The following is a 17,084-nucleotide window of genomic DNA, read 5'->3' as shown; positions in this document are numbered from 1 at the left end:
TTCATTTAGATACCCCTATGGTACCACTATATGGAAGGATAGTGTATGATTACACAAACCCAACGTGGATACCCTCCGCAATAAAAAACGCACAATCAAACTGTTTAACCGGAGTACGAAAACAAAATAGAATAGATATTCTAGATTGGACATTAGAAATCAGAGAAGTATCACTCATACTAAATCTTGATACAGAAGAAATCTCATACATGGGAACAAAACTACCATGCGATTTACGCAAAGGAGAGTGTCAACCGACACCTTTTACAAAAGCAACAATAGTTTGGGAACCCCAAACACATTGTCAATTATTTGAACTAATTAGATTTGATGCATACATGGTAAAATACCAAGACCGATACTGGATAGAAACAAACGCAGAATGGACGACAGTACAGAAACCAGACATACAAGAGAAAATAAAATAAATAAAACAGCCTCAATAGCAACGCGATTCGAAATATATCCAATAGTTGAACGCGAATGCGGATCACTACAACCACTACATAAAACAGAAAACGATGATTTTTACATAATATATGAATACGGCTTTGACATGCATACAGGACAAAAATTAACAAGAAAGAAAGATAAACTCGATGACGAAAAGTTTATAAAAATAACACCGAAACAAATCATCTCAACGCACACACGCTACGAAGATGAAGATAACAATCAATTTTATTATGGTTCTGTTAACGAAAACACACATTTAAATATGAAGATGGATTTATATATGAGTAACATATACTCTAGAATCAGTTTACAAGCAAAAGAATTTTATTCACAAATTTGCGAACAAACTCGAAATCTACGACAGTTAACATTAACACAAGTACAAAAGAACACACCACTTCTAGGATACATACTTACAGGAGACAGATCGATATTTGTCAAATAAGAAGGAGTTAAAGTTATGAAAATGTACAAATGTGCAAAGAAATCATCACCGCTATATGTACCACAAATACGTGAATGTTATGATAAAATACCAATTCTATACAAAAATAGAGTACAGTATGTACATCAACTCACACGCCAACCATACCTTTGGGCAAAAAAGGTACCATGTTCACACAGTAATTTTGATCAACTCATATCTATAGATACTGAAGGAGCATCTCGATACAGATTAACACCGTATCCAGTTAAAGTTGAAACAATACTAAACAATATATCACCTGAAGAAATAGTATTAGACAACATGTTTAACAAAGCAAGTTTAATAGAAAGCGGAATATCCAGTAAAGAACAACTAGTACAAGAACGAAAAAGAGATTTGTTACATGAATACATGCGAGACCGTGAAAAACCATTACAAGACGCACAGTCAGCTAATGCACTAAAACTCTTAGAACTCGAACAATTAGGTTTATTACAAACATACAAAAATTATGAACAATCACTAAAATGGCTACGAGATTTGAACATCAATGGATATAACTTTCAGATAGATCAACCAAGCGTAAACTGGAAAGAAATTTTTGACGGCGCATGGATCAAAGACCAAATCCTAACCAACTTTGGTTGGCCATGGTATATATTAGAGAAAATGGCTATTATCTATGCTATGATTAGCTTGATACTATTCATAACAAATCTTATTATTAAATTCTATAACGCTTTTGCTATTCACAAAGCAATCGGAAAACAAGCAAGTATAACAAAAATACTACTCACCGGAATATTTGGAATATTTTCACAAACTCTTACACAACTAGTAGCACAAATACAAGAAGAAAATTCACATGACGACAGTGACGATAACAATTCGCATTATGGAAATTTAAATAACAAAGCAAAGAAAAACGGGCCTAACTTTCGTAGACATTCAGCAGAAGTAACAACGTCAAATCAGAAATTTACGTTGATACAAATTATAAAAATTACAACACTACAATCCGTAGAACAAAAAACGGATTACAATTACGAACTTTAGACTCAACAAAAAAGATACAGAAACCACCATTACCAGAAAGGAAATATAAACCAGAAACATTTAAAATAGAACCACTAGAAACAATAAAAGAGAATAAACTACAAACAATACCACCACAACTAATTACACCACCCCCAGCATATCAATGCATCGGAAACAGTTTATCAGCACCTATCCCTAGTGCACCAAAAGTTGAACAACATAATAGTTTATTCCAAAATCACCCATATGAAACACCAATAACAATTAATCAACCAAAACCATATGAAATCCCAAATCCTTTATTAACGACTACCGAACATAGACACTTATTACCCACGTCGAAACTACTCGATATACAAAACCCTCCACCAATTGATTTTGAACAACTAAAATTAACGGCTAACAAAATGCATAATCGCAGTCACAGCTTGGATATCCTCAAAAATGATCAGCCACACACAAATGAAGTCACATACTTTGACACCCATTCGGCTGATACATACGAAATTTAACACCAAATATACATTAAAGAACATCTAACAGTAAACCCCCCCACTACTATTAACTCATGAAAATTGTGAATTCATACAATTGTATATTCACAACAAAACGCAAGAGACCAACAGTAACAATGACAATATATTTTTCACATATAACACTGTAACCACTAACGAGTGAGTTTAAACATATTTTAAACTACAAACAGTTTTTATAACAGTTAACATAACATTGGTAACCATATCTTATTTCCAATAGTAATAATTTATGAGTTTTAGCATAATGGCAACAGGCATGGACTACGAATCGCCATACAAATCCGATTCACCATTATTTGTCAAATAAGAAGGAGTTAAAGTTATGAAAATGTACAAATGTGCAAAGAAATCATCACCGCTATATGTACCACAAATACGTGAATATTATGATAAAATACCAATTCTATACAAAAATAGAGTACAGTATGTACATCAACTCACACGCCAACCATACCTTTGGGCAAAAAAGGTACCATGTTCACACAGTAATTTTGATCAACTCATATCTATAGATACTGAAGGAGCATCTCGATACAGATTAACACCGTATCCAGTTAAAGTTGAAACAATACTAAACAATATATCACCTGAAGAAATAGTATTAGACAACATGTTTAACAAAGCAAGTTTAATAGAAAGCGGAATATCCAGTAAAGAACAACTAGTACAAGAACGAAAAAGAGATTTGTTACATGAATACATGCGAGACCGTGAAAAACCATTACAAGACGCACAGTCAGCTAATGCACTAAAACTCTTAGAACTCGAACAATTAGGTTTATTACAAACATACAAAAATTATGAACAATCACTAAAATGGCTACGAGATTTGAACATCAATGGATATAACTTTCAGATAGATCAACCAAGCGTAAACTGGAAAGAAATTTTTGACGGCGCATGGATCAAAGACCAAATCCTAACCAACTTTGGTTGGCCATGGTATATATTAGAGAAAATGGCTATTATCTATGCTATGATTAGCTTGATACTATTCATAACAAATCTTATTATTAAATTCTATAACGCTTTTGCTATTCACAAAGCAATCGGAAAACAAGCAAGTATAACAAAAATACTACTCACCGGAATATTTGGAATATTTTCACAAACTCTTACACAACTAGTAGCACAAATACAAGAAGAAAATTCACATGACGACAGTGACGATAACAATTCGCATTATGGAAATTTAAATAACAAAGCAAAGAAAAACGGGCCTAACTTTCGTAGACATTCAGCAGAAGTAACAACGTCAAATCAGAAATTTACGTTGATACAAATTATAAAAATTACAACACTACAATCCGTAGAACAAAAAACGGATTACAATTACGAACTTTAGACTCAACAAAAAAGATACAGAAACCACCATTACCAGAAAGGAAATATAAACCAGAAACATTTAAAATAGAACCACTAGAAACAATAAAAGAGAATAAACTACAAACAATACCACCACAACTAATTACACCACCCCCAGCATATCAATGCATCGGAAACAGTTTATCAGCACCTATCCCTAGTGCACCAAAAGTTGAACAACATAATAGTTTATTCCAAAATCACCCATATGAAACACCAATAACAATTAATCAACCAAAACCATATGAAATCCCAAATCCTTTATTAACGACTACCGAACATAGACACTTATTACCCACGTCGAAACTACTCGATATACAAAACCCTCCACCAATTGATTTTGAACAACTAAAATTAACGGCTAACAAAATGCATAATCGCAGTCACAGCTTGGATATCCTCAAAAATGATCAGCCACACACAAATGAAGTCACATACTTTGACACCCATTCGGCTGATACATACGAAATTTAACACCAAATATACATTAAAGAACATCTAACAGTAAACCCCCTCCCACTACTATTAACTCATGAAAATTGTGAATTCATACAATTGTATATTCACAACAAAACGCAAGAGACCAACAGTAACAATGACAATATATTTTTCACATATAACACTGTAACCACTAACGAGTGAGTTTAAACATATTTTAAACTACAAACAGTTTTTATAACAGTTAACATAACATTGGTAACCATATCTTATTTCCAATAGTAATAATTTATGAGTTTTAGCATAATGGCAACAGGCATGGACTACGAATCGCCATACAAATCCGATTCACCATTCAGCTACGAGGTTGAAGAAGGAGAACTGATTTCCGGATCAGGAAGGTCGAGTCCTGGCACTGTAAGAGATAACGCATCAGACTGTGGAACTCAGACAGACGATCAAATGGGAAATATTCCTGAAACAGTCACTACATGGAGAGTACATTTAGACAATACTCCAGAGACTACTCTGACTCCACAAGATATTGCACATAAAATCAAGAATAAATTTGACAACAGACGGAACTTATAATCCTTTAACACTAACAAAAACACTAATGAACAAGGAACAAGTACAAATATACATAGCTATGAACACAGCAGATTAGTTAACACTCAAAACCGTTCTACAACGGAATCATATACATCACCCCCACTTCCAAACTACCCACCACCAGTACGACCACCAAGATCAGCTAATAGTAAATCATTTTTTCACCAATCAACAAATGAGCAGACCCCAACAACAACAGTTATGGAAACAATTTGGTTTCAGGACAAAGATCCCAGAACATTAAATAGCCCACACAACAGTAATTACAATCCATTATTATCATACAGGAATTGGGCAAACATGCCATTCGATTCACGCGAATACAACTTTTTCATGGCACCGCTTCATAACCTTAAAGATCGTGCGTCAGAGTATTTCCCACCTCTGCCACCAGAAAATACAATTACAGTAAAGCGTAGTACAAAAAACATGGGGAGAGACAAACTCCACCAGACTATGTACCCGAAACTCAAACAGTTTTATAGTCTCACTGAAAGATTTTTATATGATTATGACTAAGAGTTTAAAATTCCAATCACAGGTCATTTCGATCTACTCATAGCAAAAGCATCCCAAGACTTATCTGCGTACAGTTTTTACGATCACCAGATATTTCAACTTAGATTCAAATTTCTGCATCCTACATCAAAAGATGTACAAAACAATAACTATAGAGTACATGAAACTAAACTCATCCACAATCTTATATATTATACATTTCTACGTGACAAGAGCAATAACACATCAAGAAGTTATATACACATAAACGATCAACTTACATCACCTTACTTCCTCAATTACGGATATCGCTTAAAATGGGAATACACATTGGGCACACTGAGAAATTTCGACCCAATCAAGAACTACTATATTTTCCAACCGAAAGATGCACCGGAGCGACCTCTCATGGTACCGCTCGAAGCGTTGGAACCGTGCGAAGAATATCACGTTTATCACCTCGAGGGAAGCGTAACGAACCGCGCTTTCACAAATAGAATAGACTTCAATAATGAAAGGACTAAGACAGAATTTGAGCACGAACTATGCAACACAGTGAAAGCATCCATTACAGATATTCCATTAAAAGATTTAACAAACTTACTTGCATAATTCCTATCGAAAGACGATAACTTTGTAAAGGATTACCGCCATTATAAGGAAGGGACAAACTATCCGAAACAAACAGAAAAAATCTAATAATGTTATCATAGTAACAAGTAACAACAATCGATAATCTCAACAAATAACTATGCATAATTATGAAATTAATCAGTGCATATATGATTATTTATGTTTCCTGATACTCGAAATTAACCCCTTTTCTGATAAATGTAGTTGTAACAGTTCAATATTCAGTCTTCAAGTACTTTGTAAACTGTTATATTTGTACCTATATACCAATAACCATACTTACAACTAGCAGTTTCTAGTTATATCTCCTATTTACATAACTTTCAATGTACGGATTGTTAGATATTTTATCTGTTCAATAAAGTCAAAAAAAAAATAATTTTTTACTCTTGATAAAGCCCTAGCCTAATTTCTAATATGTACATGTATATATGCAAAGATTTTCCCATAGTTAGTAATATGCAATTTTGTAAATAAATAAATAAATAAATAACAGCTCGAAATAGAACACAGAACTGACGGAAATGAAAACAATTAGTATTCATTTGCAATGTAAACACAGTGTAAATGGACAAATAATGAGTCATATAACAGACATCTTAAGTTTACGTATAACATGTAATATTACCTTTCAGACCTTGAGTCAATGACATGACATTTAAACAAAACTACAACTCAGATTCCTAAAGAACAAATTTGTTTACACAAATATTTAAACTAAAATACCAATTTGAAATCTTAAGGACACAACAAAGTGTTATACACTTTTCTATACAAACTGTAACAATAAATCAAATTCCAACAGAAATTAAAACATATAATGTTTGAACTTCGAAATTTTCACATGTAAATACATGTACATGATCAGACCAGCAATTGTATATAAAACAAGCAGTCATTAATCAAAGAATAAAACACATTTCTATATCGATAAACTACAGTAGACACAGGTCTACACAGATAAACTACATTGGTTCCTTAAGCTATAGTAACAACTAACAGCTTCACATTTACTTAGTAACAACTAACATTGTAGTACTCCAAATACTGACAGAGTCTTTGGATTATTTGGAATATTGGATATAAGCGCGCAGACAGAGACATTAATTAATTTCCCGAATTGATGAAATAACCATTAATGAGGATCAGACAATTGACATTTTTGCGTCTACCCATTATAAGAAACAATAAGCGAGATCTTTAAACCTTTTACAAAATACATAATACAATACAAATTGTAGAAGTATGACAATACAATTCGTGAGAATTGATTGCATCAGAATAACTTCTGGTTTCGTGACGAAATGAATTTGAATTAATCCAACATGACCACAAATTCACATGTCACTAAATATTTCTCGATTACGTCACACAAGTTGTGTTGACTTAACAAAAACTACCCTCAATTGATCCATTGAATTCCATAAAACCATACAACAAAAAATACTTAACACAGAACATATAAATTTCTATTTACTTTCCAACCGGAAGGGATACTAGGTATAACAGAATATTAAAACCTAACAAAGGTTACAATAGAGAAAAGCTTTTTTTAACATCTAACACCTAACAACAAACCAATTCAGGTAAGTCAGGTAAGTCAAGTCACTGGACATCAGGATTGCCTCCAAGCATCAACACCGGACATACCCGAAAGGATCTTCACCCACTGGACGTGGTAATGGAATAGATACTTTTGTGGTTGTTGATGTTCAATCCTTGCTCCTTGGGCAACCTGTGTCTGGGAACCGACTTACAGGCGAACCGATCTCAAGCAACACATTTAAAAAAAGAAAAGAAAATCCTTCAGAGAGAATAAAGAGAAATTGACTTATCAGATCGTACAAGAGACTTTCAAAAAACTCGAAACCCCGGAAAGATGGAGTCAAATATGACTTCCAGAAAAGACCATTTGAAAGACTTTATTATTTAAATAAATAAAGCCTGAAAATACTCTTCCCTGATTGGATAAAAAGGGAATAATATCTTTTCCTTTCTTTTCCTTTAGATGTTTACCCATTTACCCCTCCTCTCAGAAGAGAAAGTTATTTAGTCAGTACCAGTTAACCACCTGATATAATAATAAAATATATTTCTCTCTCTCTACTCCGCTCTTGTTTTGTATTGAGATATACGTTAGACTTTAGCATTGGGGCCCGTGCACTGTCTACTGAAGCTCAGATAGAAGAGTAACAGACTAGAGATATAGAACTTTAGTTAGTCAGGTAAGCCTTAAGAGTACATTCTATTCTTGAGACATCCATAAGACAGTTCCAGAAGTATCCTAATAAAGGTAGGCTCAGAACACGTCTTAGTATATCAGGTGAAATTTGGGAAATTTACGGAATTTATTTTAACTTGAGCTAGGTAAAAGAAACAGTACTATGGTTTTCAGTAATTAAACAGTGGAAGGAATCATAATTGTCAGGAAAAGGCAGTACTTATAGTATTGGAGCTTCAAAAGATCTGAGCTGCAAAAGAGAATTTTTAGTGGAAATAACGAGTTATGGAGTGAGTTCGATGTTTGAGATAGGACTAATTACGGCTCCGCAGTATTCTTCAGAATAGATTGATAAGTCAAAAAGAGCACAAGGTCTGTTCAAAGGAAATTCTGATAGAGAGATACTCAAACGCAAGAAAACAAAGTGTCCGCACTTTTGCGACCCCAATCCCAAGTCCTGAAAACCCTACTTCCTCAAGTCCGATCACCATGAATTTTTAACTGATCACTCCTAGGACAATTTTTTACACATTGAAAAAAACAACGTGCTTTTTCCGGTACCTAAAACCGTTCAGATTGTCTTTTAAAACAAATAAAAAAGAGGCGATGACTGACTTTTTTGTGCTTCTATGAAAAAAACAACACTCTCACCAGAATCAAAATATCTATCAAACACCACATTCAAACGTGAAGAACGCAATTTAGTTACAGTTCAGTTTCGTGTTATGAACGCTAACAAATATTTTACGAAGAAAAAGGCATAAAGATCTTAGTTTTCCCTGATTTTTTTCTTCACTGTGAATATAAGAAAATAGTTTAATGTTGATTAAAACAAACATTGCTAGATCTAAAATGGGTTAGAAAGTTTTCAAGTTCTAAGTGAGAGAAATATTGGTAACATGGAAAAGGAAAAAAGGAGAATACATGTACTTGTAAAAGAACTGTTGAACATGAAACATAAATTTTGTTGGATCTTGATTTTATCAAAGCCAGTTAATCACAAATTTCCGGTCATATTGAGCAAACAATTATCTAAGATAAGCTGCAGCCCGTGATCAAGCTTCTACACCCACTATAGTACTTATACGTTAGGTCAAACTGTTCTAAAAGGAACGACACGTTACGTTTTGCTGATAAAAACTGATAAGTTTGAATACCCTTAGGCAGAAGAAAAAGGATCAGACGCGAGAGAGCAAGTCTGAGAGAAAGTCTTACGAGGCTGAGAAACAGCAGTTCGTCAGTCAAAAACTTGAGAGAGAGAGAGAGCTCAGGTGCAGCGGTTGATTCTCAGAGTGAAAAAAATGTGGTTGTTTGAGAGTTCTTTGCGAAAGAACATAGTTTCGCAGTTGCAGTGAGTGAAACTGCAAAGTTATTCAAAATAGTTGGCTGTGAAGATAATAGGTTTCTGGCCAGTAACATAGCTACTGGGAAGCAGAATTTATTCTAGTTATCAGGGATAGGAAGTCAAGTAACGGATTTGTGGATACTTGCGGAGAGAGTGATTGAATTGGTTTGATTTAGTGTGGATCAATAATTAGTTTTGATAGAAAAATTCCTTTTGATTGTTGTATTTACTCAATTAACTGTCTCTGGCTATAACATTATTTGATGCAGGTTTTACATATTTTGATTAATAATTCAATTATCCAGAGTGAATTTTTCAAGCAGCCGAGAGAGTAACATTTTTTGGGGGCAACACAGTACACTCCCTACAACAAAAGAAGCTACCAAATAAATCTTTCGGAATTTTTATAGGGTTTTGGGCGCTAGTCAGTCCCCAGCTAGAAGACTTCTAACCACAAAAATACAGAATTCTACAGTTTTGTATACTTTTCATAATTTCAAAATATTTCGTTTAATGTTATATCTAAAGTCCAAAATCCTTGGGGATGCTTTTGCAATGATTACTGTGCTTCAAATAGGGTTGCTTCAATTAATTTTTCTCTATCGATGGTTACCAATCTCTACTTATATTTCTACGTTAAATGCAGTAATGGGATCTTAATGGGTCGTTATTTGGTATTTGAGAACGGCGATTGTTAAGGATGATATACGAATAACTAGTTTTGTTCAGTCATAAGAAGTTGAATAACTTGAGACCCACTTCAGAGTTTGAATTAGGTCTCAAGTAATTAGGGGTTTACGAAATTACTTGAAACCTCAAGTAATAAAGAGATACGAATTTTATGCTTTTCCCGTCACTTATGTCCACGATTTCTCATAAGGGAAAAAATGATGCAAAATAAAAATTGATGCCAAGAGAAGGTCCGTTGTCAGTCAAAAAACTCCAAACAATCTCAAAAAGAGCGACTTGGACCTTTGCGACGTAATGCCAGTTGAGTATAGAGCCCTCTACCTCCCATTAAATTGGGGTGGGGGGGGGTCGAGGTCAAAACAACCAATTCTCACCGATGCTGGCGTACACTGGGGTGATTGCAAAAACTCCTGCCGTCGTAATCTGATTATGAGAAATTTCGATTTTGAATCCGCATATGAAGTGATCAAGAGATACGTTATCAGTTTTCTCCAATGTTCGTGCTCCTACTGTACTACAGTTGCCAGCGGAATTAACTGGTCCCATGCACTCTCCAATGCTAGCGTTGTTGATGTCCCTAGGTGTGACATAATTGGTATAATACTTAGGAGAATTCATACTAGTCGAGACCGCAGGCAAAATCTTGCAAAATTTTGGATAAAATTAAACGGCCTGAAACATTCTGCCGCAATCTTGCAAGAGATATTAAAGTTTAGATAGTCGACTCTGGGGCATCTGGTAATGATTAAATTCTGAGTCGACTCGGAGGCATCCTGGTAATGATTAACTAAGATCTTCAATTTGATTATTCAGTTCCTTCCAGTGGCTCCGTAATAATTATCAACTAGAGTAACGTTTAATAATCACTCCAAAATTTTGAAAATTGTTTACATTTGGTTGGTTGAGCTCATATCTTTCATGTTTTCATTAGGTTGATTCTCACCAGGGTATATTAAATGAATACGAACTTGAACTGAATTCTTCCAAGTCGGAAACTCAGTATGTCATAGTCAAATCCAGCGGGGAGAGTTCCCTCCTCCTCAAAATCAACATATTGTAGTACGTATCCTGTCTCATTGAAATCACGTTCCTGATCACCCGCGAGTTCAAAAGTGATGTTGCCTCCATCTGCCTCCTTGTAGTACACTTTGAACCCTCTGATATAGTCGTCTGTTCCGTTAATGTAATACACTTCCACCCTCTTGATAAATCTGAACAATCAGTGCAACTATATAAACGGCCAGGGTCGAGGTTTGGTCAAAAAAATAAAATAAGACTAGCGGTGAATAGCGGTGAAAAAAAAACTTTTTTTCACCGCAAAAGCGCCCGCATCTTTTTGCGTCGAATGTTTTGATAGCGGTGAATATTTGCAAGTAGTGTGTGTTTCTCCGTTTGACTCCACAGACGCAGGACGCATCGGCCATCCAACCTGGAGTGAGAATATCTTCGTTCAACTCGTCAATCGAATCGTCGCTAACGCTTCTCATCGACCGACTCATTTCACTCATAAATTCTCAAACCATCTTGAACAACCTCACCGTCCTACCTCAGTGAAGTCAAACGAGGAAACACTCACTACTTGGCCTCGCCGGCTGGCTAGCTACGCTTACTAAAATATTTGTAATTGAAAACACTATTTGCGCCGGCTAGCTACGCATGATAAAGATATTATAATTTGATACATAAGTGGATAGATATGTGAACATATTGCTAAAAACAGAATCATAAGTCGATATAAGCAAATAGATCGAATAACTGTTTATCCGCACTTTGGCAAACACATAATTTTTGAGTATTGAATTAACAAAGTATTACGTAATATGAGCACACACTGTCGACATTGATAAAAACTTCAAACTTCAAAATTACAATGTGTTGTAATAAATGGATTAATTTTTCTAAGTCTTTCACTCGCATATCCCCACATGTTCTTATCTTTGTTAACAACTAAGTTAAAAATATCATCGCCATCTCTCAAATTCTAACAAAGGTTTTGGTAATTTTTAGGATCAATTTCTATTGCTAACAGACCAATGTTTATATCATTACGAAGATTTTTTATAATCAAATGAAATGAACCCCCATGATTTAGAAAAAACATAGCTAATTTAACATCCTTTTTTAATTTTAAAGAAGCATATTTATGTGTATTAGCTTCTTGTTCAACACACTTTCGTATTAATTCATAGTTGTTTCTTAATCCTTCATTTGCATAAAAAAATTCTAAAGATTCTTACTGATTGCTATTTTAGACTTATTTACATTAATTAGTTCTTTATTCCTGATAAAACCTTCGTCAATAAAACCATTTTTATCAAATCCAGATCTATCAAAACCTCCTTTGTTAAGACCATCTTAGATTTAACCTATATAATAATATCCATTTGGTTTATTTTTATTGTACGTGATTAATATGGTTTAAAATATCCACCATCATTAGGATTTTCACGTTTCAAATATAAATCAATATTTTCATTTATAAATATTGGATTTCTATAGTTTAAAATAGCGTCAATTGAATTTTAGGTTTAGTTTCATACTTGCGAGATTTTCATAAGATTTCTTTTTTTTTCTAGATTCACTCATTTAGTTCCAGAGAAAACTTTCAATTGTATGTTCGTATTTACATTTTTCATCAAAAGCAGTTAATATTTTTTGTCAAATTTCTGAAGATACAATGTTTTGCATATGATGATTTATGAACATCAATACTACAGATTTCACAGCGTCTTTTGTTTTGCGTCTCCATTTGTTCAGAAACAATTTATTCAAATAACTTTTTTAAATTAGAAAATTTGATAGTTTTGAATCTTTGAAAAAATATACTTGATAACCAAATTTATCTATTTAATCAAAATCAAAATTAAAATTGTTCACAAGTTCAACAAAGCTATCATTTTTGTTTGAAAAAAAATTAACAATTTATTGCTATATACATGAAAGTAGTACAATTATTATCTTGAAATTCATCACTAGTTTCATCACTGGACTCACTGCTAACATCAGAATCATCAATAAAGTCAATATCAGATTCGTGTATAGATTTATCACTACTAATTTTTATATCAGATTTTATAATATCAGAATCTTTTGGTAAGCTCATTTACAAACAAAAAATTTTCTGAAGTTATTATTATAAATTTATCGTTATTCATAATAATATAAATCAAATCAAAACAAATAATGCTATCATAATATCTATCTAATAATAACCATTTCATAATTCTAATAGCTTCATATCCATATTTCCATATTTCAATCTCACAATATCACAGTTTCCAATAATACAACCACTATTACAATATTTTTCAAAAATAAAATCATTAAAATTTATTTTCGAACACTTTAAAATCAACAAAGTTGTTGCAATTAAATTGAGATTAGAACCTCTATATATTTGTGAAAAATCCATAAAATAACAGATAATTTTAATTCTGCTTAATTGAATCGATTACTAAATTTAGCTTGTTGTTCTATTTGGATATTTGTTAATTCTCGTTTTTGTTTTTTTAACTATAGTATTACATAATACTCATCTAATTTCATATGGATATTCTATAAGAAATCTTCTGTTACAACTTCTACACATTTTAGCATATTTCATAATAACTCGTCAATCAATTCGTCAGTTGCTATTCGTCGCTACGCTCTTCATATCAACCTCCTTATCGATCTCCTCATTTCACTCATCAATTCTCACACCATCTCTCCAGCCTCACCGACCTACATCTGCGAAGTCAAACGAAGAAACACACACACTACTTGGCCTCGCCGGACGGCTAGCTACGCATGAATATGTTATTGGAGTAAAAATCGTGGTTTATATTTATATTTGTATTGGTGATTGACTAATATCAAATGTTCGAATAAGTGGGTGTGTGTGTGTTAAATCTGAGCAATCAGTGCAAATATATAAACGGCCAGAGTCGAGGTTTGGTCAAAAAATAAAATAAGACTAGCGGTGAATAGCGGTGAAAAAAAAACATTTTTTCACCGCAAAAGTGCCCGCATCTTTTTGCGTCGTATGCTTTTATAGCGGTGAATCGTTGTAGGATATGCAATTTTAGCGCTGAAATTTTATTTCACCGCACCCTGCTAGAGCTGAAATTTTTTTTCACTGCATTCTGCTGGTAGTATTGAAAAAAGTTTTCATCGCTGCCAACAGAAGATGGTAAAAAAAATTGGTAATACAGTTCAAGTTATAATTTAGGTTATATGGTTAAATAGCAAAGATTTTTTTCATCTAGGTTATACCCCCCCCCACCCAACTTCAAGCTTTTATCAGTACTGGGTAAGTCCAAAAGCAAGTCTTTAATTTTTCAGTACTGAGAACGTCTAATTACAAATCTTGAAAGTCTTGGCATAGACGTGGGTAACGTTTGCAGCTGAATTTCAAAGTAATCAAAGGTTTTTCAAAACTTTTTCATAAAGAATAGGTCAATTTTTTGTTTCAGAAAAAGTTGAAACTGAAGAGAAAGCAAAGCATGACCTTCGGCCTGATGTCACACATCAAAATTGAGTGAAAATATGGGTGCGACTAATTATGTTTTAGTAATTTACTGCAGATTTTGTCGCCCATTTTGAACTGAATTCAAACTTGGATCACAATCAAGAGCTGGGTATTCCTGTGACACAATATAACCTCGTCAAAATCCTGTAGAAGTAGAAACCTTGTTAAGCTAAACCGGTGGGCGTTTCAAATGGACGAAGTTTCAAATGGACGACAAGGAAACTTTGTATCAAATGGACGACAAAACTAATTAATACATGCAAAATATCAATATGAGCTGATAATTTAGTCCCAGTTGAATTTAGTCATTATGGATGCTTGCGACTACATTATTTTAAAGAATGATCAAAATTTCAATGTTTAGCGAGGGTTAACTTTGAGAATGCATGCATTTGTCGTTCATTTGAAACAAAGTTCGATGTCGTCCATTTGAAACGTCGTCCTGTTGATCGGCACCCAGCTAAACCGGAAAGACATTCAAACATCGCACAGTTTTGAAATGCATAACTGTAGGTGCAAAACCGGGTTCCACCTCTTTTCACCCTGATTTACTTAGTTCCGCATATTTTAACCCTCACTGTCATTGCACCTCTGAATCTTTTAAATCCGAAAACTTTACAGCCAATTCCTCTTTCCGAAATTTTTACTGATTTTGTGTCTTGGTACTGAATTTTTTAGATCTAAACCAGCTTAGTGGGAGTATGTCTTTTATGCCCTCAGGCACACATTCTATTTATTAGATAGTAACGTGCTATATAACAACTCGGGGGGGGGGGGCAAAACAAAATAGATCCCTTTTTTTATCCAAACCATGCATAACTGCTCAAATTCTAATCTTTAATGTTAATGCTACAAATAACAAAAACAAATACGGGGTTATACAAAGAGATGATCAGATCCCCGTTCAAGTACTTACTTTGGTCACATGTGGTCTGAGCCAAAATATGCAAAATTTTATCTGCAGCTCATTTATCTACAAAAATAACTAATTTGAGAGTAGTGGATAAAACAAGGGATTCAACCACCAGTAAAATTTGTCCCTTTCTCCTAACGCTGATCGCGCATGTCGAATCGGGCCAAATTTTACTGTTTCTTGAATCCCTTGTTTTATCCACTACTGTATATTAGCTCTATATTCACTTCCTTTATATTTTAAATCTATCATTTCTTGTCTCACTTAGTGCAAGCCACTAGTACAGAGTTAAGCTGGTAATTAACCATTATCAGACGGATAGTTCGGGTTCTATCCCCACTGACTCCAGTGGACGTCCCCAGATACTAGTACAAAACTAATCAGTGAAACTGCTTCGCAGAAGAGACCGTGTAAAAAGCACGTAAACCAACTTGCGAAAAAACTTGAACATAAAAAGAAAACTTGAATAAAAATTTAAAAAATTATTAATATAATAAAAATTTTCATATATCCCCTAATCAATATTTAATCAATCTAAAACTAAAACTTTCTGTCTCACTTGGTGTAGTGGTTAAATCATCGAGTCTAGTTAAGTTGCTTTAGCAAACGGAAGGTTTGGGGTTCCTTCCTCACTGACTCCAGTGAACGTCCCCCGATTTTGATGAATTACTATGAAAAAAAGTGAGATAAAAAAAAACCAAATTCACAGTTCTTAAAAAGGATGATCCCTGCTGTGAGATTGTATATGGGACACACTGTGATGGGTATACAGTCAAAAACACTGAGATCGGTGGAATTACAGTGATTAGTGTTTTTCAGTATAACTAGTGAGATCGTGTAACAAGCATGTAAAACCAAACTTGCAAAAAACTGTGAAGCCATTTTGTGGATTGATGACGCCAATTTGTGGATAACTTGAACAAAAAAGAGCACAGTCAAAAACACTGAGTTCGGTGGAAACACAGTGATTAGTGTTTTTCTGTGTCTTCTTGAATATTATACTTATAAACATGCTCTCTGAATTGATTTCTAGTGTGACCATATCTAAATCTATGAAGATAAATACATAGTCTACATTTCCTATTTCTAAATCTATATAATGATATATGTTTATAAACATTACACATACTACATGTTAGATATTGATCAGGATCAGAATAATGATATCCCAAATGTTCTATATAATCTTTAACCTTAACCATATTTTTACATACATAACAAGAATATTCTAATTCTTTAGCATTATTACAACATTCTTTCCAAGGTTTATTTATGCATTTATTGCATTTCATTTTTATTTTTCGATATTTATTTTTTGATTATTTCCCTAAATAAATACATCATGTCTCAATCAACTAATACTGGTGTCATAAACTTCTGCGATGTCTGTAATCTATCCTTT

The 17,084-nt window shown here is 33.6% G+C and overlaps 1 protein-coding gene across 1 annotated transcript in view; it reads right to left on the bottom strand.

The window, feature by feature from the left end:
• The window catches only part of LOC142358379 (uncharacterized), a gene marked incomplete at its 5' end in the record, with an annotated part of 83,049 nt that overhangs the window by 48,927 nt on the left and 17,038 nt on the right, over positions 1–17,084 (bottom strand). Inside the window, 2 exons of the mRNA XM_075409785.1 lie at positions 10,634–10,836; positions 11,228–11,470. Coding sequence (XP_075265900.1) covers positions 10,634–10,836; positions 11,228–11,470 — 446 coding nt within the window. The remainder of the gene's footprint in view (positions 1–10,633; positions 10,837–11,227; positions 11,471–17,084) is intronic.

This window comes from Convolutriloba macropyga, unplaced genomic scaffold, assembly GCF_964194025.1.
Source record: "Convolutriloba macropyga unplaced genomic scaffold, txConMacr16.3 SCAFFOLD_654, whole genome shotgun sequence".
Lineage (NCBI taxonomy): Eukaryota > Metazoa > Xenacoelomorpha > Acoela > Convolutidae > Convolutriloba > Convolutriloba macropyga.
This window is presented reverse-complemented; position numbering and strand designations above follow the sequence as displayed.